The 22,758-nt window shown below is 46.3% G+C and overlaps 2 protein-coding genes across 4 annotated transcripts; one reads left to right on the top strand and one right to left on the bottom strand.

The window, feature by feature from the left end:
• Nucleotides 1–806: 806 nt before the first annotated feature.
• On the top strand, nucleotides 807–9,938 carry LOC115548421 (alanine aminotransferase 2-like). Of its 3 annotated transcripts, XM_030363058.1 has the most exons (11): nucleotides 807–955; nucleotides 1,107–1,196; nucleotides 1,309–1,414; nucleotides 1,535–1,668; nucleotides 6,613–6,853; nucleotides 8,168–8,247; nucleotides 8,390–8,526; nucleotides 8,643–8,814; nucleotides 8,975–9,130; nucleotides 9,328–9,440; nucleotides 9,680–9,938. In XM_030363058.1, the coding sequence occupies exons 1-11, from the start codon at nucleotides 851–853 to the stop codon at nucleotides 9,768–9,770; spliced, it is 1,425 nt and encodes a 474-aa protein (XP_030218918.1). In that variant the 5' UTR covers nucleotides 807–850; the 3' UTR covers nucleotides 9,771–9,938. The 3 variants fall into 3 exon arrangements, with proteins under 3 accessions (XP_030218918.1, XP_030218919.1, XP_030218920.1); XM_030363059.1 differs by lacking the exon at nucleotides 6,613–6,853 and having other exon boundaries at nucleotides 1,535–1,684; XM_030363060.1 differs by lacking the exon at nucleotides 6,613–6,853 and having other exon boundaries at nucleotides 8,152–8,247.
• dhx30 (DEAH (Asp-Glu-Ala-His) box helicase 30) lies at nucleotides 9,885–22,715 on the bottom strand. The gene is made up of 19 exons (XM_030363021.1): nucleotides 22,525–22,715; nucleotides 22,220–22,350; nucleotides 21,966–22,076; nucleotides 21,565–21,864; nucleotides 20,834–20,983; nucleotides 19,571–19,723; nucleotides 18,343–18,831; nucleotides 17,305–17,712; nucleotides 16,927–17,005; nucleotides 16,680–16,784; nucleotides 16,381–16,556; nucleotides 16,062–16,268; nucleotides 15,299–15,380; nucleotides 13,928–14,121; nucleotides 13,260–13,419; nucleotides 12,214–12,371; nucleotides 11,307–11,410; nucleotides 10,895–11,034; nucleotides 9,885–10,616 (listed from the first exon to the last, which is right to left on the bottom strand). Exons 1-19 carry the CDS (start codon nucleotides 22,697–22,699, stop codon nucleotides 10,318–10,320), a joined length of 3,621 nt encoding a protein of 1,206 aa, XP_030218881.1. The 5' UTR covers nucleotides 22,700–22,715; the 3' UTR covers nucleotides 9,885–10,317.
• Nucleotides 22,716–22,758: the final 43 nt, after the last annotated feature.

Here is a 22,758-nt window from a genome sequence, read left to right on the forward strand (position 1 = left end):
GTCAAACAAAATATGACCAATGGTCATTGTAAAACATAAAAAACGTTTATTCTTCGTCACAGATCTTTTCCAGTTCTTTTAAGGTAAAACCTTAGGTTTGGAATACAACCACAAAAAGTAACTCGCAAATTCTTCCCTCTCCTACAACTGTGCCTCCTAAAGGAAATGCAGAGCTCAGGTTTAGCCAGGCAGGGCTAGGCATGAGAATGCTTCCATTGCCAGAAGATGATCAGGTGCAGTAGTGTTTCCTGCCATACAAGTTTCCATAGCATAACATACAGTAGTTTCATGACCTTTAAAAGACAGGCCAGGCCACTATCAAACCACTTTTATGAACAGCTTTGTCTTAAGTGGCGAATGTTTCTTTTACTTATGAATTCAATTTGTTATACATCCATACATAGATATAGAGATGCATAAAGAAAAGTGTCAATACTGGTTGCAATTCACAAATAACAGCAGTGCCTTCTGACTGATTTAAATGTTATGATTTGGATACAAAGGCAATTAAAACACAAAAGGAAACCGAACACTCAGAAGACATTTACTGATTTAATAGTGAAAAAAACCAAGATCCTCTCAAATACGATCCAACCAAATCCTTCCAACCAAGACCATTAGTTCTTAGGCAAATATATAACATATATTAAAGACTGTTACACTACCCCCTCCCCCCCATGCAAATACTTTAAAAGCCACCTTTCCTGTTTGCATTTCAATGTGACGCAACCAAAAACATAAATAAAAAGGAGTTCAATTATTAAGCCCTTGCACAAGCACCTCCCACTGCATTAAAGGACTGCTCACACATTGTTAGAACCTGTTTGGTCTAAACCCTCCTCATGCAAAGATGTCTCAACATAGACTGGTTAATCCATTGGTAAGAAACATCAGGGCCCTTAAGCGCGGTGCACTTGTGAGACAAGCTGTTCGAATTGAAGAAGAGATCAAACAGGTAAAACAACTAATCTTCCTATGTCAAAATGTTCATGGCAATTAAAAAAGTCACTTTAGAAGTATTTCCTTGTAAAACATTGAATTTACCTTGTTCAACTGGAAAGCATATCCCATTGGACATTAATTTGATACTTATACACCTCATTTAGGGGATGAAAAAGCCATACAATGAAGTAATTGATGTTTCTCGGGACAATCCACATGCAACAGGCATGAAACCCATGTCATTTTCTCGACAGGTAACTGTCCCATGTCGACCTTGATACTTTCTTGGTGTGTTCCTTTATCAGTAGATATATGGATTAATCTCTTGAATCAACAAATTCCTTCTTAACTTTATTTTACGGACAGGTTATTGCATCATGCATTTACCCTGAGCTTATCGACAGTGACAAAATGCCCTTGGATGTCAGAGAGAGAGCCAAGACCCTGCTTGAATGCATTGGTGGCAGCGTTGGTGAGAAATCTTTAGATATTGTGTACACCATGAAAAGTCATTGTTGGAAAATGCTTGATGATGTCTTGAGGACACACCTGTTGTACCAGTGTGTAAACATAAACCAACATGTTCTCCCAGGTTGTTACAGTGACACGATAGGCATCCCTATCATGCGTGATAGTGTCTCTGATTTCCTAACCCGTCGAGATGAAGGAGTCCCTTCTGCCTCTGGAAACATCTTCATCACCCATGGATCCGATCATGGCTTTGGGGTATGCAATTTGGGATGTAAGATCTATTCAAGATACATTCAGATATCTGAACCAGCATTTGCCTGTCTTACCCAGATAAACATCCAGATCAAGATCATTCTGCATCCAGAAGAGGGTTCGCTGGGTTAGCATTTGCTTTCTGTGAGCCACTTCAATTGACTTGCAGAGTTATAGTAGCCTATCTCACGTTTATGTAAGGGGTATACAGTTAAAAAATATTTTAAAAGAGTTCCAATGTTTTCTGAATAGTCACTTTAAAAACGAGTAACCAGACATCAAGCTTAGTAACTAGAGGAAAGAAATTACTCACCTATGGCAAATCCCACTTCTTGATGCAGTATGAGGAATTTCAAATTGAACAACTCGTCTGCCTCTGGGTAAGACAGAACGCTGGATAAGACAAGCTATCAACCGATATCTCAGCCTATTCCTTTAAATGGATACTTCACCGATTCAGAACCGGTGTTCTATCATTATAAAATCGCTATTATAATATAAAATAACGTTTTTTCTTCTCTTAGTCTAACCCAGTCTTTCCTTGGCCCAGCTGTCCTCCTTACATTTCTCCTGTCCTGACGTCAAATTAAGCTTTGGACGTCATGTCCGTAGAATTTTGCTTGCCTGCTAGAAGGGCCGAGGACTACAAACCACTGGTTCCGCAAATTTTTAAGCCAACCAATAAGAAATGAGGGGAACGCGTAGGAAATGTAAACACAATATCCGCCATGATTCTCCACCACTTAGCTACAATTTACATTTACATTTAGGGCATTTAGCAGACGCTTTTATCGAAAGCGACTTACAATAGGTACATTTGTCATAAGAAGTGCAACAATATATCGCTGTCGGTACAGTAAGGATGTTCATAGAACCAAGTGCAAGTACAACAATCGCTAGGCTAACCAATTCCTGTGTTACAGCAATGATAGCATCTACTGCAGTTGCTACACAGTTAAGTACTATAATACACTACAACACAATTGTCAGTTGTCCAGCTGCTGACGTCCGCCAGACATTCCGATATGCGTGTTGCAATCAGGGCTTTATCAGATGAGGGGAACGAGAGAAATAGCTGAGCGTCGTCAGTATAGCAGTGATAGGAAAAGCTGTGTGATGTAATTATAGAGCCCAGAGATCTGGTATAGAGGGAGAACAGGAGAGGCCCCAGTACAGAGCCTCGAGGGACACCAGTTTCAAGCGTGCAAGGTTTGGACAAGGAGCCATTCCATGTTACTTGATAGGTGCGGTTCATCAGGTAGGATGTGAACCAGGAAAGAGCAGATTCAGCAATGCCAAATTCGGCAAGAGTGGCAAGGAGGATCTGGTGGTTCGCCGTGTAAAATGCTGCGGACAGGTCGAGGTGAATGAGAACTGATGAGAGGGACGAGGCTCTGGCAGCATGGAGGGACTCAGTCACCACGAGGAGAGCCGTCTCAGTGGAGTGTGCCTTCTTGAAGCCTGACTGGTGAGGGTTAAGCAGGTTGTTAGATGAGAGACAGGAGGACAGTTGGTTAGCAATGGCACGTTCCAGTGTTTTAGAGAGGAATGAAAGAAGAGATACCGGTCTGTAGTTCTGGATGTCGGTGGTATTCAGAGTTGGTTTTTTGAGGAGAGGCTTTATTCTGGCAGTCTTGAAAGACGCTGGAACAATGCCTGAAGTGAGGGAGGAGTTGATAAGTGAGGTGAGAAATGGCAGGATGTCGCTTGAGACATCCTGGAGAAGAGAGGAGGGGATAGTGTCAAGGGGGCAGGTGGTGGCATGGTTAGATGTTATTATTCTGTTGACCTCGTCAGAGGTGAGAGGGATAAATTGGGTAAAGACAGAGGAGGGGATTGGAGGAGGGAGGATGGAGGCAGGAATAAAAGAGGAGCTAATGTAATTTACTTTCTGGGTAAAGTAGCAGGTAAGTAGGTAAACAAAGTCATCAGCAGTGAGGCAGGAAGGAGGTTGGGGTGAGTGAGGGTTGAGGAGGGACGAGAACAGGGAAAACAGTTTCCTGGGGTTTCGGTTAGGGTTAGGAGGAGTTGATTTTGGTCCGGTAGAAGGCAGATTTGGTTGTTGACACAGTGGAGGTGAAATCAGAAAGAAGGAAAAGATAGTGAGATAGATCATTAGGACAGTCTGATCTCTTCCATTTCCTCTCAGCTGCCCGCAACTTTGTTCTACAAGTTTTGGACAAGGTTCGGAGAGCCAAGGAGGGGGGCTGAGGATCGCGCTGGTCTGGAGTGGAAGGGACTGAGGGAAACCAAGGAGGAGGAGAGGGAGGATAGCAGAGTGAAGATTCCTCTGTAGATAGTTTAGGGAATCGTTCGATAGAAGGTAGTGAAGACAGAACAGTAGGGGCATACGTAGAGGGAGAGGGGGATTTGAGGTTACGGCGCTTGGTGACAATGTGGGGACTAGAGAGGAGTGGGGGAGAGGATTTCAGGGGGAGAGAAAAATCAACAAAGTGATGGTCAGACACGGGGAGCGGGGTAACGGAGAGAGCAGAGGTGCCGCAGGACCTAGTGAATATTAGGTCAAGCTGGTTCCCGGCCCTGTGTGTGGGAAGAGAAGGGGATAGTGTTAAGTCAAAGGTGGCAAAAAAGTTGGTTAGTTTTTTTTTTTTTTTTTGGCGTGGTATTTTATATTGCTGTGCAAAAAAAGCACATCATCCACTGTGAACGATTTTAGTTTACTCTTCTTTTCCTGAATAACATCTCCAGCACCGGAGACGCAATCGCAAAACCCGCGACCGACCCGCGCTGTTCAGGCGTCCGACCCGACCAGCACCCGTGTCAGACAAAGTACCTACGTTAATGCAGGACTCTGGCTGAGATAACCCCCACTACGCGTCTTTACTTGTTGTGGAAGTACCAGAGGCGTCTGAGAACCCTAAAAGCACACAGCTTTTTTGCTGCGATATTATATATAGTATTATATTATATAGATACTAGGGCTGTAACGATACACAAACTCACGATTCGGTTTGTATCACGATTTTTGACCCACGGTTCGATACATCCCACGGTTTTTATTTTATTTAAAAAGCATTTTATTTAAACAACACTTATATACCAATTAACTTAATGTAACATTTTATAACAAATAATTTGGAACACTGAACAGATTTGAACAGAAGAATACTATTAAAGTATATCTAAATTAATAAAGAAATAATCAAAGACTACAGTTGGAGGATGCTTTTTGCTGGTAGGCAAAAACCCTCAACTGTTTGGTTGGTTTAGTCAAATATCCTTATAAGTGCTTCTTATTAGGCTATGTAACTTAAATAATGACATAATCAGGCCGTATAGAATGCAACATGTTTAATAGCCTAACTTTCAATAGATGGGGAAAAACATGAACGTCTAACATGAACGTCGCAATAACGAGGCATAGTGCTACGAATAGCATATGTGTGTGCGCGAGAATGGCAGTGTTCGTATGCGTGTGTGAGTGACGTCAGCGAGTGAGTGGACGAGCGAGGAGAGCGAGCGGTAGCGGATCACAGGATCACACAGGCAATTTTTTTCGCGCCTGGCCCACTCTGGATAAATGTCGTTCATATCGCATATGAGGACTTCAACGGCTGTGGAGAAATGCAACCCTCCGTAGCCACGGAGAGCTGTCATCACAGAGAGGGGATCTCGTCGCATACTTACGGCATCGATAGGAGGGGGCGCTGTCAGCAGACTATTATTCAGACAAATTAGCAAATTTCAATCAGACAATTTGACCGGAGAGTTAGAAAGGGCATATCGCGCTTCTGCCTTCCCACAAAGCGAGACAGGTTCGTGGCTTTGAGTGTCGCGATTTCGGTTTCGATACGCGTATCGTTACAGCCCTAACAGATACCTATATATTATATAATATTATATTATTGAGATAGAGAGCTCTGGGAGTCCGCAAACGGCAACAATCACTTCTCCTCCATGCGTTCACGGTGGACTGCAGGGAGTGAACGCTGATTGGCTGTTATGTTACGTCCCTCAGGGAGTGAACGCTGATTGGCATTGTGGGAGTTGTCGTCTTCATCTGCAAGCTCAAAAAAGTCACCGTCTGCCTTTTCTCGGTCAAGGATGCACAAAGTTTGAAATTTATGTTACTATTCGACTAAATACATGTCCCACTTTCAATACAGATTCATGACTCCACCGGTGAAGTATCCCTTTAAGAACTATTATTTGTAGGTCATTTTTTCGAAAGGTCAACGCCACCTAGCCTGGGTATACCCAGGCTGCCTTGCGCGTGATTTCATTTCGCGCTGCTAGGGCAGCCTTGATTCGGATCCGATTTTCGTCTGAGATAGGGAACCAATCACAGAACGGGGAGGGACGGCAAGACGATGACGACGTCTATGCGACACACCCATCGTCTTCTTCCTCATCGAATTTCTGTCACCCTACATACGTCATCTGCTATAATTGATACGATTGGCTATGAGCCACGTATACTCATATTAGACATTCGTAGCGCCCAATAAACGGCTCCTGTCAATCGTAAACTACGCCTCAAATACGAGAAAATGAATGTGTGTTTCCCAGACCTCTTCTCAATGTAGATTGAGATGAGGTCTGCATTAGCCATGGCTAATCGCCACCCGTCAGCTATGAAGTTTGAGAATATCAGTTTTGAGACGACTGCAGTTGCCTCTGTAAGAGTTATTTATTAAGACCGTTTCTCGCTAATTTCTGACCGGATCCATCTCTGATTGGTTGATGGAACCGATCTTGCCTGTCCTTCCCACCAGTTTCAAATGGCAGAGAAACTTTGGGGGGGAGGGTTAATGAGAGGGAGGGGACATTTTTTGGTTTAGTTGCAAAATCTTGCAAAGTTTAGCTCTTTTAAGAACTCCCGAATTGTACCAGGAGCTTTAGATGGAGAGTGATGATCCAGCTCGACTTGTTTCCTGATCAAACTCTCTTCCTTTCTGCCCCATGTCCTGCCCCCTACTCCTATAGCTGCTTCTAACAATGTTGGTGCGGGGCGACCGCTCACCCCTCGTAGGGGTGCTGACTCCGGTGCCATCACAAGATTTTGGCAATGCCTTGGTGGCGTCGGGAGCCACCGCGGTGCCGTATTATCTAGACGGCCAACAGGGCTGGCGGCTGCACACAGAGGAGCTACAGAGAGCTCTGCGGTCGGCGAGGGAAGTGTGTGATCCCATCGCACTATACGTCATCAATCCTGGAGATCCGACAGGTGAAATTCGTCAACGTTTGAACTTTTAAAGATCCAAAATTTAACCAGTTGCAAAGTCTGAAATCTCATCTCATCTTCATCCGCTTATCCGGGGTCGGGTCGCGGGGGGAGCAGCTCAAGCAGGGGGCCCCAGACTTCCCTTTCCCGGGCCACATTGACCAGCTCTGACGGGGGGATCCCGAGGCGTTCCCGGCCAGTGTTGAGATATAAACACTCCACCTAGTCCCGGGTATTCCCCGAGGTCTCCTCCCCACTGGACGTGCCTGAAACACCTCCCAAGGGGGGCGCCCAGTGGGCATCCTTACCAGATGCCCGAACTACCTCAGTCTGAAATAGTGCATGGAATTTGAAGGGTAGCACACGATTCTAAGCTTATGACTATGCTTGTATGAACAGTTTGGGGTGGAATGGAGTCTAGGTGTACAATTATGGAAGTAGTTACATCCTAACATTTGTAGAGAATAATAGAAAATGGTCGAATAATGAAGCCTAAGAATTACAATAGTTAAGCACTCACCTAAAAAAATTTAAACAATGTCCTTCTCGCTAGCGGTTACGTTACCCATGAGCTGTCATTGTGAAGTAAACCGAATCATGCCCCATAAACTAGTTAGCTAGCTAATTAATTGAATTTTTCTCCCTCACAGCAGGTGGTACTTTTCACAAATTAGCGGTAACAAAGCCCACCCATTTAGACCGAAAATAAGATTGGTAAATTTTACTGTCATTTGAAATGATCTCATACTCGACCCTCCGTGGAGTTATAGCGGGACTGTCACACCAAATTGTAACGGGGGCAAAAATGGTACCACCTACGTTATCCGCGTGGAAACATTACGTCATCGATCGACGCGATTGTCCGTTGCCAGGCAGGTTTCAAAAAACATTTGCGCTCATCAAGACGAAATAACATAATACAGATAACACTTATTTTTACTTTATATTTGTATTGTATTGAATTTAGCTAGTAAACTGAGTGTTTAAAGTGTATCATATTTTATATTTGTATTGTATTTAATTGTTTAATCGAATTTAGCTAGTAAACTGAGTGTTTAAAGTGTATCGTAGTTTATATTTACATTGTATTTAATTGTTTAATCGAATTTAGCAAGTAAACTGAGAGATTAAAGTGTATGTAGTCTAGCTAGCTTGTGTTAATTTAATTTAGATAATAGACGTCATCGTTCGACGCTATCGTCCGTTGCCAGGCAACGTTCGACGCATCATCAGTTGCATGGGCCCTATTTAGTGTTTTTAGCCAGATATCCCAAAAGTAGGCCTATCCCAAAGGACTGTAGGGCTTTGTCTCCGCAGGCCACGTTCAGAGCAGAGAATCAATGGAGGAGATCATCCGCTTCGTATATGAGGAGAAACTTTTGCTATTTGCCAATGAGGTTAGTGTTTTCATTATAAAGTCAATTTGGATCACATAAACAGCCTCAAATGGCTTCAAACGTAGCATTGCACAACGCCCCGCATCAGAAATGACTTTTCAGTTTTCACTTGTTTTTCCATTTCAAATATCTTGCTGCCAAGGACCACCAAGATATTTTGATTGGTGAGGGGTGCATGTTCATATCATACAAGAAGGTTCTGGCCGAGATGGGATCTCCTTTTTCTGATGCGGTGGAGCTGGCGTCAATCCACTCAGCATCCAAAGGCTTCATGGGAGAGTGAGTCCAAGTTGGTATTTAGCTTTCAGGATATACCTCACTAAAGCAAAACTAAAAATTGTTATCTTTGTTCTGCTCTTGAGACCACATTTTGAATGTGTTGCTTGTTTCCTTAGGGGGGGTCTGCACGGTGGATACTTAGAGCTGGTCAACTTCGACCCTTCAGTTCAGATAGAGTTTGACCGGCTGATCTCCCTACTGGGCCTACCTATCATCGGTCAGTTGGCCCTTGAAGTGATGTTGAACCCTCTACAACCAGGGGAGCCTTCATACGAGCAGTATCAAGAGGTTATATGAATCTAATTAAAAAAATGACTCTGGGAATGTTTCAAACTGAACGTTAGGTTTCTCTAAAAGAGTTGCAATATCTCTCATCATTGCAATTTTATTGGGACAGCCGTATAGCAGACCCGGCTATTATTATTCATGTGGTATCTTCTGTGTATAGGAGATACAGCACATCCGGGAAACACTGGTCCATAACGTGACCAGAGCCTTTGAGGTTCTCGACAGCTTGCCAGGAATCAGCTGTGAACCAATAAATGGAGGGGCCTCCATGTTCCCCAGATTACATCTTCCACACATTGCCATTCACCAAGCCAAGGTCAGAGAGCACCGCTTATGACCCCAATCCCATTTCTACCCCTTACCCCTTCAAAACAAGGGCCAAGGGGAAGGGGTACGGGGTAGAAATGGGATTGGGCCGAACAGTTGTACGGATCCTGGCTAACGATGGCATTAAATCTTTGTGTCTGCCGGTTTGGAAGGTTACGCATTACCCATGTCCTTGTTATATTTCAGGAGGAGGAAAAGCTTCCGGATTTCTTCTATTGCTCCAGGCTGCTGGAGCAGACGGGTTTGTGCGTATGTCCCGGTTCTGACCTTGGACTACCAGAGGGAACCTACCACATCCGGTACAAAGCCCTGAAAAAATAGTTTCCTATGAAGCATTAGGCTCCTCCAACACTAAACACAAATGTTTTTATTATTTTGTTGTTGCTGTTCATTACAAGTCCATATCTCCAATCAGAAAATCGTCCTGTTTCAGAATGTCTTAACTTCCTTAAATTGCCATATAATTAAATGTTACCTATAGCTTCCATATGAGTGCATTTCAGGTAGACCTAAGTAAAACCTCCTTATTTTCCCACAGACTCTGCATCATGACCTCTGTGGATACAATGGAGGAAGTACTGAGACGTCTGGGCAAGTTTCACAAACAGTTTATGAAGGATTTCTCTTGAACAGAGAATAGTGAGCGTGGAAAAGCCAAAATGGGGAGTTTTTCTTTTATATTAATGCAACAGTCGCCTTTTGAGTATTTTGCATCTTGAGATTTTGTACAAAATAACAATGAGTGTTACACGTAATTCTGATGTTTTAATTTTCGACTCAATAAATTATTAGACAGATTCATGACTTCTCGTTCACACGGTGAAACGCAACATATGCTTTACGAAGCAAAATAATGATCGCCCATTGACAAATCGATTCCAAACATGATGCGACGCACCACTACGAATCTGACCTCATTGATACATGGTCATATTTACAAAAAGGAATAGAGCAGTACACACTGACTGGATTTGCATGCACCACCAACAAATCTCCACATACAGCACTCTACAGTAACAAATGATTTAAGCAATGAACATTGTCACACTTTGTTAAAGAACAACCATTCTCTGTACAATGCTGCCTCTTTCACACGCACACACACACACCCTTACCACACACACACACACACACACTTCATTCAAACTTTAATAACATAGCCAAGCCGCGTTAGAATCAGTCGACCTCGCTGTCACTGTCCCCGTCGCTGCTGCCGCCGCCCTCCCCGCCGTGCTCGCCCCTGAACGGGTGCGTCTCGGCGTCGTGGTTCAGCAGCTGCACCAGCAGGTCGATGAGCTGGGCGTCCTGTGCCACGGCGGCGCCGGCCCGGGGGCCGTCGGGCCGGCTGAGGTTGCGGTGCAGCATGGTCTGCAGGCTCGTGCGCAGCTCCCACAGCAGCTCCCAGCTGTCCACGGGCAGCTCACAGCGCACCAGGGAGCGGCCGGGGAACGACACCTCCACACGCTGCCCTCGCACTGGGGAAGGGGGACACGCAAAAAGAAAAAGATTCAAATCATTTTGGAGGTTAAAATTGCACAAATTAATTCACCGTTGTGTTGTTTTTGAGAAGCTGCTTCCTGTATTTACGAATTATATATTGTTATCATTTAGTGTTCAATTAATAATTGTTGAATGTAGTACAGAGTCTGTACGTCTATCGCACAAACAAGCCCCCCCCCCCGACCCGGCCTGACGACAAACCCCACCACCTTAACGAACGCATTTTGTGCGGGAAACCCTGAACGGCGCTCACCGGTCTCGACGATGTCCCCGTCGGTGAGCAGCAGGAGGGCGAGCGGGTGCACGGTAGACGAGTCCCGGATGAACACGCTGTCGCTGGACTTGACCGCGCTGAAGAACGTCAGCCAGCGGCTTGGGAGCTGGTTCTTCCCCCTACAGCCGACCAATCGCATTTGATGTTTAATAAATCACTTTGAAATACATCAAATGCACTCGCCACACACACACACACACAAACGACTAACACTGACTTTATCAGAACAGCTTAGATATTCTATCTTTGATTTAACACACACACACACACACACACACACACACACACACACACACACACACACACACACACACACACACACACACACACACACACACACACACACACACACACACACACACACACACACACACACACACAACTAACAAACCTGTTGACCGACGCACGGTGCAGCATGACCGGTCCAGTTTGCGAGCGGTAAGCTAGGCCGTTGGCACGGAAACGGCCTCCTTTGGTCACCACTCCCTTCTTCACCTGTGAGAAATGATGATTCAAGATTTTAGAGCTACATTTCTCAGAGCTACAATCTTTTAGGACGGCATCCATCAGCTTTCGTGAGTGAATGGCACCCCCAGTCTGAGACTATTTAGACCCCTCACCGCTAATCAGAGTTGGGGGTAACACGTTACATTAACAATATTACATTTGGTCCGCCAACAACAAAGTTACTTAGAAATGAAGGTGCACTGGATAGACAGCATTACTTTAAAATGTGTCCATGTATCTACAGTAAATGAAGAAACGGGAAGGTAAAGTAATAAGTAGTGAAGTTACTTTTCAAATGCAGTAACTAGTTAAGTAATGTCATTACAATTTACAAAAAGTAACGAGTAATAAGTAACTAATCACTTTTTTTGAGTAACTACCACAACACTGCCGCCAATTGCTGACCAATCAGTCCAACGCTTTTCTGATCGGTTTGTGTGCTCAATCATGGATGAGAATGGCATTCGTGCACACAGTGTCATCATCTCGACGGCGGAGAAAAAAACGTTTGGCATCATTTAATGGGCCAAAAACACCTGTTGTTGTGATGCTATGATGACTGGATGTAATTTTATCATATCATATCATTTTTATCATCTTTTAATCCTGTCTTGATGTAATTTCTTGTCTCTGATGAGCTGCTGGGATGCATGACAAATTTTAGGCTTACTCTGACAATAAAGTATAATCGTATATCATATGTTTGGTAAAACATGACCAAGCAGAATGTATTGGAGGCGCCACACTATTAGCGAGAGTGGTAGATAAGAGATGGTTCCCCTCGGGCTCACCTGGATGAGGTTGGGGTAGAGGCCAGCCAGCAGCACGGCCTTGACCAGCTCGTCTTGGTGGCTCTGCTGGTTGTAGAGGGACGCCGCCCGCTGGCACTCGCTGGCCCGAGACACCAGCTGGGCCTGGTACAGGTTCTCACTGAACTGATTGATTAGGCCTGGGGGGGGGGGAGGGGGTTAATGTCTGTCAGTCTGGAAAGGAGAGGCAGCTCCTGGCAATGCTGCGTTTTCTAACTAGAAGTGTCACTTTCTTTTTTGCAGTACTAGATACAAGACTAACTACATCTATAGATGTACAGTTGTTTTTGATGTCAAGGTAAGCTATGGAAAAGTAGGGTAAACAGTGAAGCTGAATCTTCAGATTTGAGTAATGTAAGCACTTAGTGTTTGTTGTACGTCCTGGCACTTATCATTGTGTAGCATCTTATCCTAGCTAGCTTTGTTGCATACAGGGGATTGGGTTAACCTAGCGATAGTTAGTGCTTGGTTTTATGAACATGCTTACTGCACCGACAGCGATATATTCAGGGCTCCAGATTAACTTTTTTCACTAGGAGCACTGTGGCCCCCACACTGAAAATTGTAGGGGCATAACCAGAAATTTTAGGGGCACACACCGTAGGACTAAATCAACATGGGGATGCGATTTTCCATTTCTTTCACTGTATTACTAATAAATATTTTGATAATGGTTGCAGAAATTACAATGTGCGGTTTCAAATTCAGTGTCACATTTTATTGTGATTCTCATCTATACCAACTGTTTCCACGTGTGCGCGCATGCGTTCGACGAGTACGGAAGCGAAAGTTTCACGGGAGTGCGCCCGCTTGTCGTGCCGCAGGACGCTGCGCCTCCTCTCTGCCCGCTCGCCTATCCATGGTCGCAAAATGCGACCATTTGATCGCAGTCTGGCGCCCTGATATTGTTTCTCCTTCTCCTGATAAAGCTCCTTATTGCAAGTGGCTTTGGATAAAAGCGTCTGCTACAAGCCCTCAACGTAAACGAGCAACGCGTACAATTGGGTGCGGGTGTATCCGAAGCGCACCGTTGACGAAGCGCAGGCTCGCCCCCGACAGGACATAGTCCTCCAGATAGCACTGCCGGTCCTGCCGGTCGCCCTCCTGCTGGACCCTTCTCCAGCCCTGCACCGCACGGCTGAGCACCAGGTAGTCACTGTGGCTGGAGCCGCTCAGAGCGTCTTTGGCCTGGGAGACGCAGAACACCAAAGCCAAGCGCCGCCGAGAGGCAGCAGAAGATGAAGGAAGAAAAACAGCACAGAAATGGTAAACGGACTGCATTTATACGGTGCTTTTTCTCACCAGTGGCCGCTCAAAGCGTCTCACGATATATAGCCTAACATTCACCCATTGAAACACAGACTAGGGTGTCTGTCAACCATACAGAGTTGTCTCAGATCAGGCTCAGTGGGTTTGTAAACGTTGTTGCGACAACAACAGTTTGCTCAGAAGGAGAGAACCAGATGAGCCTGACTTACACCGGAGTCGTGTTCCTCTGGGAGTTGATGATTGAGCCGATCACTGCCCAAGGTGCAAATACATGGAGTTTGTTCAAACTCAAGGAGTCAAGCGGTTTACAGAACATAGAAAATATAAACAATACAGAAACGCCTTAAAAAAAAAAGGGTTTATAATTCACATGCAGGATTTTGGAATGATACTGGGACTGACAACAAAAATTGCCAGCTCTGCTCACCTTACAGACCAGACCTCGGTTCTGCATGCTGTTGTAGAAGGGGTCCCGGGTCAGACAGGCGACCACCGACAGGATGGGCATGACACAGCGGAACATGGACGCCAGCACCAGCACTTTGCCCAGCCGCGGGTCACATGACAGGCCCGCCACGCGCTCGCCGAGTGGCGTCAGGTTCTCCGTCCTGTCCAGAACCCCTTGGAGACGGAACCAAACACAGTGTGGATGTAAGTAAGGGATGAAACGTTGCGGTCGGACGCATCTTATTTCTAAAGGGATATTGGGTTTGAGTCTATATTGCAAAGCCTTGGTCACACTGACGCCTCGTATCCACATACGTACATTCTCGTATGCGATCCAACCGTCTCCGACCGAAAGTCCATTCATTCCTATATGTGATTCTCCGTAATGTCCGTTTTTCCTCCGAGACTCCTCCCCTCCGTAAAATTTCTCTCCGGTATTTCGGTAATATACGTTCAAAAAATGTAACTTTCGCCGTCGTTTTACGGAGATACCGTATGAACGTTTTTATGTTTTGCACAAAACATGTTAGTGCCTGGCAGGCCAAACTCCTCACCGATTTCTTTCCAAGCCTGGTTGGTTTTGTTTTTATCTCTGTATATGTCGATCCCCATGTTCCAAAGTAGTCTCCTAAAAACGGCCATTATCATACGTTCCCCCATCTTTTTGGTTGTCCGTAAATAAATTCATGTCCGTACGTAAAACACTAGCGACCCCTTCCGTAAATTTACGGAAGCACGGATACGAAAAACATACGTATGTGGAAACGAGGCGTGAACCTCGGTTCCCATTTTCATATTTCGTGTTTTATTAAATGATAAATGGACTGCATTTATACAGCGCTTTTCTAACCAGCTGCCACTCAAAGCGCTTTATGATATTGCCCTAAATTCACCCATTCATACGCACACCGACGGCGGTGGTAAACATGCAGGGCGACAGCCAGCTCGTCGGGAGCAGTTAGGGTGAAGTGTCTTGCTCAGGGACACCTAGACACTCAACTTTCCGGTTACCAGCCCACCCATTGTTCTATATCCGTCTTTTATCTGTATTTAATATGTATTGACTGCATTTTTCCTGTAAAATCAGTTTATGTACTACAGCAGTTGAGCAACTCGTACAGACGTGTTGCTTTTTAAAAAGATTTTGTGTATGTAAAATTAACTTTAACTTGAACATAGGTGTACTTAGAATTTATAATTTCACCTCTATATTCAGGTCAATTCTAGTTCTATAACTTATTAACTGTACAAATTGCCGATTAACAATGTTGTAGCGAGTGGTGGTGACATATTATTTGATTGCAAATTTCAAACACATGAATCATTGACAAGAGTCATGGTTCAAACCTACCGATGTCTTGTAAGGTTCGCACCGCATCTTTCACGGCATCTTTCTCTGGACTGTCTAACACCTGGGACAGAAAATCTACCGCCTGAGGAAACACAAACAGATGAGAGAGCATTTATCCCTGACGTATATCTATTTAATAATATAGCATATGCTTTCCAAAATGTCTCCCTAAGATCTGAATCATAAAATCTGAATGTATATTTTTAAATGAGAAATTTGAATATGTATGTGACCGTTATGCGTGTAATCAATTGGAAAGTATTCAGCTGAAAGAATAATCCCTCCAAGCCACTCCCTCTACACATGATTTACTCGCTAGCTTCAGCAAAAGGTCTACCTAGCCTTGTGTAAGACTCCGGTAATACACAATGAGTGGGCAGAGTGCGCATCTGTAGCCAGGTAGGTAGATGGACAGAAACGCAGGCCAGCCAATCGTTTTATTAGGGCCGGATGAAATGATTGGACAGTCTTATCACAGGCCTGCAACAACCAGATACCGTATTTCTTTTGACTGAGCATTGATTGATTGATTGATTGCTGTTGGGATTTAAATTGAATTTCAACAAATAGGACAAACAATTATTTTAAAATAAACTGCATCCCCTTGCTTTAAATGTACATGTGTGTTTATAGATCTATTTTCTGTAGTTCTGTGATTGATAAAAAAAAATAGTGTCCTGTACTTTCTGACACTCATTTACTATACATATATTTTTTTGGCCCTCTGCCCTCCCTCTCCTAGGAGTTGCAGTTTGCCATTCACCTTGAGGTTTGGACTGTGAACCTTGGCCTGGACCACCAGGCTCTCCAGGGGGGTACGCAGGATCTCGGGTATGGGGAAGCTGGGCATGGACTCCAGGCGTTCCTGGGAGAACAGGTGGTAGGCGTGGCCCGGCTGACAGCGCCCGGCTCGGCCTCGCCGCTGGGTGACGTTGGAGCGCGAGATCCACACCGTGTCCAGACACGAGACCTGGCGGCGCAGGGAGGAAGGCGAGGAAGAAGAGGATGTTTAACATGGACTACAACCTCTTAAAGACGACACACACACACACACACACACGCGCAAATGATTAAACACTGACCTTTGTGCGCGGGTCGTAGTTCTGCTCTTTCTGCGTTCCCGCGTCGACCACGTGAACGATGTCGTCGATGGTGATGGACGTCTCCGCGATGTTGGTGGCCAGGACGATCTTCCTCCGGCCCAGCGGGGGGCGCTGGAACACGACTTGCTGGTCGGCCACTGATAAACTGGAGTGCACTTCATAGGTAGGAAAAAAAAAAAAGGACAGAAGCGTGATGAGAAACAGTAAAAGATAGCAGAGTTTAAAGAAAGGCAGGGAAAGAGGTGGATTATGGGGCGGATTCACTGGTGTTCCCTTACAAGCCACGAGCATCTGGGAGCCCGAGGCAAACCGGGGCCTGGACTCCAGCCTCTCCTGGACCGCCTTGATGTCCTGCCAGCCAGGCAGGAAGCACAGCACCGCACCTGAGCCACGAGGGAAAGCCATAAGAGACAAGTGAGACAGAGCCTTGAGTGGTACAAGCACAATTAACCGAACATCCCCAACCAAGCCTCCGGTTCTGGTTGGTCTGGCTTGTAAAGGGGAAGGGGAGGGGGGGGGTTTTACCTGGCTCTCCGTGTCTGTCGATGTGTTCGATCACATCAGCCACCAGATCCAGGTCTGGCGCAGCCTCCTCTTTTCCCTCCTTCCGCAAATCACCAGAGATTGTAAAGATTAGGACAAAACGCTTATTACCAATATTACCAATACAATAGCGGCCGCGCAGGTTCTTTGAGGATGCGCTTGCGTTATAGTAACCAGAGATCTAATAAACAACCCCGTGTACAAAAACAGGAACTAAAATCAACACTTGCCACCAGCCAATGCCAGATAGCTTCAACAATATGAACAAAAAATACAAAAAAGGAAATGTGGGTTACATTGTTTGGCCTATAGTACTTTATACTCTAGTAGGATTTAAAATTTTAGCCTAGAGCCCCTCACCTTCCCCGGGGGGGGGGCCGGGCCCCTCTTGGTCCGCGGCGGCGGCGGCGGCGGGCGAGGGCTCCTGCTCATCTCCTGCAGCACCTCCTCCAGGTAGCGGTCCTGCACCGGGTGCATGAAGCCCGGCACCTTGACCACGGGGCAGTCCCCGAAGTAGCGGGAGAGCCGGCCGTTGTCCCCGGTGGCGCTCATGAGCACCACGCGCAGGCCGGGGTTCTCCCGCAGGGCCGAGCGCAGCAGCGCCAGCAGCAGGTCCGTGTTGACGTCGCGCTCGTGCACCTCGTCCACCACCACGTGGCTGATCCCCCGCAGGCTTGGGTTCCCCTGGAGCTTCCTCAGCAGGACGCCCACCGTGAGGAAGAGGAGGGCGCCACCGCTCTGCTCCGGGGGCCGGCTCTCCAGACGCACCTGGGGGGGGGGGGGGGGGGGGGGGGAAGGTTTGGAAGTTTTATTAAGTGGAACCGCTATTGTGGTCCTGAGCAGCAGTAGGATACTAGATAAGGGATAGATGGGCCGACGTCATTCATTTTATTAATTTGATTGATTGATTAATACTTTATTAATCCCAGGGGGAAATTATTTTCGTCACGAACTCCAGACATACATACACAAATATTAAGAATATAAAAGATACAAAAAAAAGCGAACTCAAAGGCTGGAGCAACGTAACCGGTAGCCTGCAGCTTTCGCGCGCGAACAAATTTGTTTGATTTATTGAGGACATTTACCCTATTGATCATTCAGATCACACCAAGATGATTATCTGTATAAAACAAATGAGGTTTCATTCCAAAAATAGAATAGAGCTTTGGCTAATTCAAAGTCTTCGTTTTGGGCATATTTCCAGATGTCAATAACCAGCTGTAGCATGAAATTATCAAAAAAATGTAATAAAAATCGCATTAGAAAGAAAACCGATACCTCGAAGAAAAAAAATGGCAAAACCCCCACAAAAAAAATAACAAAATCTCCAGAAGCTATTCCATCCTCAAACAAACAAACAAACAAACAAACAAACATCCATCTTATGGTCCCCACCTGGTAGCCGACGGAGCCCTTGAGCGCGGGGCCCATCTCCTGGGCCACGCGCTGGGCCACCGACACGGCGCTGATGCGCCGCGGCTGGGTGACCAGGACGTTGCAGCCTCCGCCGTCGCCGCCGCGCACGCGCCCCTCCAGCAGGAAGCGGGGGATGCGCGTGGTCTTGCCGCAGCCCGTCTCGCCGGCGATCACCACCACCCGGGACGCCTCCACCGCCGACACCACGCGCTCCCGGTGCCCGTCCACCGGCAGCGCCACGCCCAGGCCCGGGTCCGCCCGCTCCCAGCGCTCCCACAGCTCGCCGCTGAGCTGCTCCTCCTGCTGGGCCGTGAGGGGGCGGCGCTGGCGGCCGGTGATGGCGTCCGTCAGCAGGTCCTCCGCCGCCTCCCCCTCGTCCTTTCCTGCCAGTTCCTCTTCTTGGCTGAGGGTCTTCTGGGCTTGCTCCTCTTCCTCATACAGCCTCTGCATCTCGTTCGCCACCGGGTACTGTGGGGGGGCACATCGGGGAGGTGTTAGGGGTCGGGGGGGATGTGGATAGCAAGGTAGCAAAGTAGCATCATGTCACCAAGGACCACAGGTAGCAGAGTAGCATCATGTCACCAGGGACCACAGGTAGCAAAGTAGCATCATGTCACCAACGACCACAGGTAGCAGAGTAGCATCATGTCACCAGGGACCACAGGTAGCAAAGTAGCATCATGTCACCAAGGACCACAGGTAGCAAGGTAGCATCATGTCACCAGGGACCACAGGTAGCAAAGTAGCATCATGTCACCAAGGACCACAGGTAGCAAGGTAGCATCATGTCACCAGGGACCACAGGTAGCAAAGTAGCATCATGTCACCAAGGACCACAGGTAGCAAGGTAGCATCATGTCACCAGGGACCACAGGTAGCAAGCTAGCATCATGTCACCTTGGACAAATTTACTCATAGCAAGAGTTGAACTTTTGTTGCTCTAGCAAGGAATTGTAATGATGAGATTTGAACCAAGATGAAGCTATAACCACATGTAATAAATGAAGGGTTAGGGTCAATCATTTATTTATAGAAAAAAAGACAACCGCTCTAGGTCAATTTAAAACATGAGCCAAAAGCCAGATGACATTTCTCGTTCATTCCATCTTTCTGATGTTCTGAGATTTCCAGAGGCTTGGAATAATGTTTGCTAAAAGCGTGCACCCAGTGTGGACTCTGGTGTGGACTCTGGTGTGGGGGGCTGTACCTGGGCGAGGTAGTCCCTCATGCTGTCCTCCAGGTGCTGAGGGATGTGCAGCGACACGGGCCTCCTCTCCCGCTCGCCCGCCGCCCTCACCTCCTGACGGTGGTACGAGGCGTGGGTCAGCGCGTTGTTGTCCTTGTCCAGCAGCTCCAGCTCCTAAACAACAACAACAACAACACACGTTTATTCTTCACATGAAATGAAAAACCAACATATATTATTTTTAACTCCATTTACTAGTTGATCATTTAGCAGACCCTTTTATGCAAAGCAACTTACATTAAATTGTATATACTGAGACACATGTCATTCAAGAGCCGGTATGGGTTGGGCTTCTTGCTCTAGGATGCCCACGGGTTTTAACCCACCAGCACCCTTACCACTGGACTCACACGCACATTGCCTATGTGCTTTCTACGTCTCCATCCCGAAATGACCCGTATCCGGTTAAAGCCCCTTCTCCCCAAGACGTTTTAAAGCATTTAAAAACACAAGAAAGTGTGACACACCACTACACTTTCTTTCTATCATAACGATTGTTAGTTGAACGAAAAAGACAATTCCAACCCCAAACTAAATTTCATATGCACATGAAAAGCAATAGCAATCTGTTTCCCGTCATTTAATCAACACAAACGATACATCTTGTGGAAGCTGAGACTCTACTGATTCCAAAAATAGAGAATAAAAAACAATCAAGAGCAAACTTTCTTTTTTGTTGAACTTGTTTTGGTCATCAAAGCTTTGTCTTATTGGATAAAACCACCATACATTGATAGTCCAGTGTCTGGGCCCCTAGACATGCAACTAAACATGTCTTCTACAATCAATGTATAGTAGCTAAGAGAGGGTTTCAAAGGAAATGATAAGGATCTCCATCGCCATCTGGTGGCCATATGGTCAAATCTCGAATGTTTTACGTTGTATCATACGATGCTTTATGCCCGAGTCAATTGTCGTTGGGCATATGGTACCAACTGACAATGACATTTAATCTACAACATGACATATTTTAGGGGGAAAATAAATCTTCCACTTATGGTGTGTTACAGCGTCATTCACTCCAACCAAGGTGTATACTATCACAATGATAATTTCACTTGCACAACAATCTCACAACAAAAAAGAGATGTGCCATCTTTCTTTTGGTACCCAGATTACATGTGACTTCCCTTGCAGAAATGGAGATATACTCCATTTACTTTGGGTATGAGATTTTCAGAATAAAAGTCAAAAAGGCCTGGTGAGAAAGAGGTTGAAGCTCACCTTCATCCTCATGCAGCCCATCGCGGCAGCTCTCCTCTCTGCTGTGACCTTGTTGCTGGCCGTCGCCGTGACCTTGAACTCCTCCGGCCACAGAATGGTGAGCTCACACCTCTTCACCTTCCCGCCCGTGCTCCTGTACTGAAGATACTCCTGGCATCCACACCAGGGGAGCAGATACAGTCAGTACGTGACCACAGAGAGCATGAACGAGGCAGATACGTCCACAGCTCACACTCACAACTGAGTGTGTATGTGTAAACATTAGGTATTAATAAAAGCTGATGCTTTTATCAAAGGCGACGTGCAACCATTCATTCACATACTGACGGCGTTGTCAACCACGCAGGGCGACAGCCGGCTCTAAAGGAGCAGTCAGGGTGAGGCGTCTCGCTCAGGGACACCTCGACACTCAGCTAGGGGGAGCTGGGGGATCGAACTAGCAACCTTCCGGTTACCAGTCAACCCGCTCTACCTCCTGAGCTACTGCTCATCCATTTCAATGTGTACTCTCTTTTATTTTCATTTCTTATTCTGTTATACTCCATGTTGTTGGGTCACATTATTGTCTTGCCCTACCCCATGTTTATGGTGCATGTTTTTTTCTTTGCAAGTAGTGTGTTGAATGCGCTATAGAACGTGTACAAATTATATTAAATGGACGATAAAAGCAAAAGCTAAAAAGAGGCAACAAACGCACTCATCCCTCCCCGAGACACACGCGCACCGCTGACCTTGGGCGTGTTTGACGACGTGGCCACCTGGATGACTCTGCTCAGCAGCTCTTTGGGCCGGGGAAACAGGGAGAGCACTTCGGAGTAGGACGGGGAGAAGCCTCCGGGAGGAGCTGAAGCAGATTCACCACCAGCAGCAGCAGCAGCAGCAGCAGCAGCAGCAGCAGCAGCAGCAGCAGCAGCAGCAGGGTCTCTCACGTCGCCGTCCTCCGTTTCGTACAGCTGGGACACCAAGGCCCCCCTGCTTCGAGCTGCCCTCCTGCTGGGCAATTCGTTCTCAGGACCGAGCACACCCAATTCCTACACACAGGAAGAGAGGAAAAAGGAGAAGCCGGCTGTGTCAATTATGGGTTTATCAGGGCATTCGACTGTTGTGTTTACAGTGGGTTAATAGCACTTACTCTCAACCTGTGACATGCAGCGGCTGCAGCGAATCGCTCGGCATCGATCTTCTTTGGGGCGATGCCCTCCATCTCCATTCTGCTGGGCCACATGACTGTGACAGTGGCTCTCTGCAAGTTACAAAACACATTTAAACAACAGGTACATCTATTTTTCCCTTCAAAATAAAATGAGGGTTAAGGGAATCAAAAGACTCAGCCGAAGAGACATTTCTTGTGTGAACTGCAATAGAAAGCAGTCACTTGTCAAGTACCTTGACATCTCCATGCTCTGTGCAGTTGTACTGGATCAACTGAGACAGGTCGTTGACTCCCAGTGACCGGGAGATGATGTTATTAAGAAGGCCTTTCGGGTCGCGGAACTCCTTAAGAAGATCTGCGTTACCTTAAAAACGAGATAGTCCAAGGATAAGCTATACTGTGGATAACAGTAGAATAGTGCAATAGGAGTGACATAACAGTTTCATAATGAAAACATGCTTATTTTGTAACGATGGGTGCCCTTGAGGATGGGTTCCTGGGACCCGGCTTACTGGATCTATGTGACCGTGACACTCACCCTGTTTGACGGGAGGCGTGCTGTCCTGAAGGGAACGGGGGTTTGTCTTGTACCACCGCACATCTGTGACATTTAAACCAGCTTTACTTCTCCTTTCGACATATTTCCCAAGGTTGCAGACAGCTCTCAGACGCACGAGTAAAGTACCGGGTAGCGCCATCTTTGGACTACACATTTATTCTACGGTTTGATAACACCTCGCGTAATGCGCCCCACCGAGAGGGCCCACACTGA

This window comes from Gadus morhua, chromosome 8 (genome assembly GCF_902167405.1).
Source record: "Gadus morhua chromosome 8, gadMor3.0, whole genome shotgun sequence".
Taxonomy (NCBI): Eukaryota; Metazoa; Chordata; class Actinopteri; order Gadiformes; family Gadidae; genus Gadus; species Gadus morhua.